Below are 3528 nucleotides of genomic sequence, written 5' to 3'. Positions count from 1 at the left end.
GCATCCACAGTTCTTTTGGTTTTCATAATAGTTTAGCGATCAATTTGGAAGCAGTCTGTTACTGCCCTGTCTCCCAGGCAACACAATCTGGAAGTATATACCTGAATAACCAAAAGGAAACTTCTGAACATAGAGTCAGCAGATACTCCACTATCAACATTTCATTTCATCTCTCTGACACATTTTGTCTAAGCAGTTCATACAGGAAGTTGAGTTACCAAATTGCATGGTGTTTATTGACAATATACAGCATTAAAACAGCCATCAAGCAGCAATTTTCAACAGACTGTACAGTCTTTATCTACAGAATGAAATGACAATGCAGTAAATATGTAAAATGTTGATTTGAATGCAGGATGTCCCTTGTGTTCTCGCACAACAATATTTTTAACAGACAGAAATACCCAGGCTCTGTAGGCGCAGAACGGACTGTGCCCTCAGCAATTACAGTTGTTCCAGGCAGTACTATAATGCACTTGCATTACCTGTCTGCTACATACTTTACAGCCTCAGAGAGGGGACTCAGGAAAAAGCTAGTCATCAACTGTGATGTTGCGGAACAGGTACGACATGGATTCACCATTGTGGATACGACGGATGGCTTCAGACAGTATCATACTGACATCGACAGTTTTGATCTTGGGACACTGTAGTTTTTGCACTTCATGAGGAATGGTATTTGTTACAACCACCTTCAGGAGAAAGAAGAGTTAAGTGATATTGAGACCGTATACTGCAAAGAGTTGAAAACAGAGTTTTGGGAGAGTGGGGTGGCTTGTATTTTGTCCTGCACTCTTCAGAACTGAAAGCAGATAGATGAGTATTTCAATACAATTGAACCAAAAAAAAAGGCAGTGGTGTGGGGGAGGGAACAAAAAGCCAGCATGAAAACACATCCAGGAATTTAGTGCTCAGTGAATGTAACAGAACATATAACTTGCACTAAAAGGTAGACATTAAGAGTAATTAATTTTTAAAAAACATGTAGCAGGAGGCTCAACCATAAATTAAAAGATCTTAAGTATTAACATCTGAGAAAACTTAGCTCCTACCTCCTCAAAATGTCTTTAGCTCCCTATTAACTGTGGTCTGGTTATACTTGTGAAGTGCCTCGCAACTTTTTGCCATTAAAAAGGACAGCCTGCCATCGCCCACAAGCTGCTAGCTAACTCCATCTTCACTCTATGGACCTCCAGGCACAACCCAGAACTGGTTCACATCTACAGCTACACACTGAGTATTACACAGAGATCAAGTATGGATCTTCCTTACTCCTCATTCACTGCCTAGAACAAATTGTATCTGACCTGAAGGAGAATCTAAAGATAATAAAGTCCATACCTCATTAATGGCTGACTCCTCAATCAAACAAGGGGCATCGGCAGAAAGAAGACCATGAGTAGCCATGACATATATTTTATACGCGCCTCGCTCTTTCAGAATCTCAGCAGCTGCCACAAAACCATCAACGTCATCGATAATATCATCCTGTTCAGAAACAGGGTGTTGCGGGGGTGAGGGGTGGAGGAAATGAAGAGAAACAGTTGTAATCAGTATAACGTCAGTAAACAGTTCCATTCCATATTCCAGGGGTACATTACCACAGCTTCCCTTCATAAAAATTTTTCATTTATTCAACCAGCGCTAACCAGGATCAGTTTAATTGGCCATTTACTACATTTCCAGAATCTCATGCCACTCAAACAGTTTGCCAATGATTCACCATGTTACAACAGCTTAACAGTGCCCTGGGGTTGCGTAAAAGTACAGTATAAACACAACTGGTTTCTTCCTTTAAAATCAGTCTCGAGTATTATTTGCAATCTTTCCATCTATGATCAGTGAAGCTCTCAGGGCCTCAGTACCACCTGCAGTGGAACCACAATTTATATTAAATCAAGTGAAATTGCTTTAAAACTGAACAAACCTAAAGTTAACCCCAATTATTTAATCTTTAAGCCTGGAGGCCACTAGCAGTACTCACAATTGAGCTACCAATTTGGTGAAGTTACAAAAAGCAAAAGCAGCATGTACTCTCCTCCAACACTGGGACCACAGTGGCAGCAGTGTGCACCAGCTATAAAATGCACTGACAACTCACCAAGGCTCCTTAGACAGAACCTGTGAAACCAATGACCATTATACCTAGAAGGACAAGGGTAGCAGATGCATGGGAACACCACTACTGGTAAGTTCACCTCCTAGCTGCACACCATCCTGACTTGGAAATATATCACCATTCCTGCAGTGTCGCTGGTCCAAAATCCTGGAGTTGAATCTCTTCCAAACAACAATCCCCAAAGACTGCTGCAACAACTCACCAACACACTCTTCGTCAGAGATGGACAACATATGCTGGCCTAGCCAGCAACACTCATTCTGCAGAAACATACAGACAAGAATTTGTCGAGAGATTGCTCAGAATCTTGTATCTTGTAGTATCTTGAGCATGAAAAGGCATCTTAAACAGTCTAATGGAGAAACTACCAACTTGGTTCTCAGTCAGAGACCCACCAGTCAAATCAGATCTGTCTGAAAATGCCAATGATAAACAAGAAACTTGTACGAGTCTATTCTTACCACGATGATGGCTATTCTTCCACCAACATCTCCAACCACTGTGATGGGCGGCTTTTCTTTTGGCATCATCACTACACAATGCAAAGAGACAGGATATTTACATCAGGTAGTTTGACAAAACCAGTTCCCATTTAATTCAGGAGTGAAACAAAAGGCACATTCCACAGAAGTAGCATCTTTCAGACACCATTTCATCATTTCTCTTAGAAGGTAATGCACAATGTGGTATATAGGCAAGGCTGTGACATATAATGGAACCACACATGGTGGGAAGAAAAGGTTTTGTTATGGTTCACCATTAGTAAAGGAAGTTGGGATGCTTTGCAGCTATGCATTACCCTAATCCTGAGCCTATCAGAGGCTCCTGTCTCAATTCACTTAATACTCTTGAATACTTGATAACTACCAAGTTTCCCTTTACTGTAAACAACTCCAAGCCCTAAAACCTCCCCATGCAGTTCAAATCTCAGTCACAGGGTTACACAGCACAGAAAATTAGACCTTCAGGCCATCAAGTCCATTCTGGTCAAAAGCAAGCACCTAACCATTCTAAGGGATAGTAGGAACTGCCAATGCTGGAGAATCTGAGATAACCTAACCATTCTAATCCCATTTTCCAGCACTTGGCCCATTGCTTTGTATCTCTTGGCATTGCAAGTGCACGTCTAAATACCTGAATAGTTCTAGATTCCCACCACCATCAGGGTGACAAAAATTTTTCCTGGCATCATCGCTAAACCACCTGCCTCTTACTTCAAATCTATAACCCCCTCATGGATCTCTCCACCAAGGGGCAAAGTTTCTTCCATAGAAAGTTTCTTTCAATGTCCCCTCTCAATCCCCTCTGCTCTAAGGAGAGCAACTCTAGCCTATCCAATTTCTCTTCATAACTCAAACCCTTCAGCCCAGGCACCCTCTCCAGTTCAATCACATCCCTCCTACGAGGTA

General features: G+C 41.7%; 1 protein-coding gene across 1 annotated transcript; it reads right to left on the bottom strand.

Moving 5' to 3' along the window:
• Positions 1-209: 209 nt before the first annotated feature.
• LOC125481957 (phosphoribosyl pyrophosphate synthase-associated protein 1-like) lies at positions 210-2676 on the bottom strand. Its single transcript, XM_048593911.1, has 3 exons — positions 2581-2676; positions 1342-1488; positions 210-692 (listed from the first exon to the last, which is right to left on the bottom strand). The coding sequence occupies exons 1-3, from the start codon at positions 2647-2649 to the stop codon at positions 534-536; spliced, it is 375 nt and encodes a 124-aa protein (XP_048449868.1). The 5' UTR covers positions 2650-2676; the 3' UTR covers positions 210-533.
• Between the last annotated feature and the right edge of the window lie 852 nt (positions 2677-3528).

Source organism: Rhincodon typus, unplaced genomic scaffold (assembly GCF_021869965.1).
Source record: "Rhincodon typus isolate 14 unplaced genomic scaffold, sRhiTyp1.1 hic_rhity00004541, whole genome shotgun sequence".
Classification (NCBI taxonomy): domain Eukaryota; kingdom Metazoa; phylum Chordata; class Chondrichthyes; order Orectolobiformes; family Rhincodontidae; genus Rhincodon; species Rhincodon typus.
Note: the sequence above shows the minus strand (reverse complement) of the source record. Positions and strands in the feature narration are given on the sequence as shown.

Excerpts from the sequence above, each read along its gene's own strand:
- LOC125481957 (XM_048593911.1), bottom strand. The coding sequence starts at position 2,649 with ATGATGCCAAAAGAAAAGCCGCCCATCACAGTGGTTGGAGATGTTGGT. Across the intron at positions 1,489-2,580 it reads GAAGAATAGCCATCATCGTG|GATGATATTATCGATGACGT; the intron begins GTAAGAATAGAC and ends GTTTCTGAACAG. Across the intron at positions 693-1,341 it reads AGGAGTCAGCCATTAATGAG|GTGGTTGTAACAAATACCAT; the intron begins GTATGGACTTTA and ends TTTCTCCTGAAG.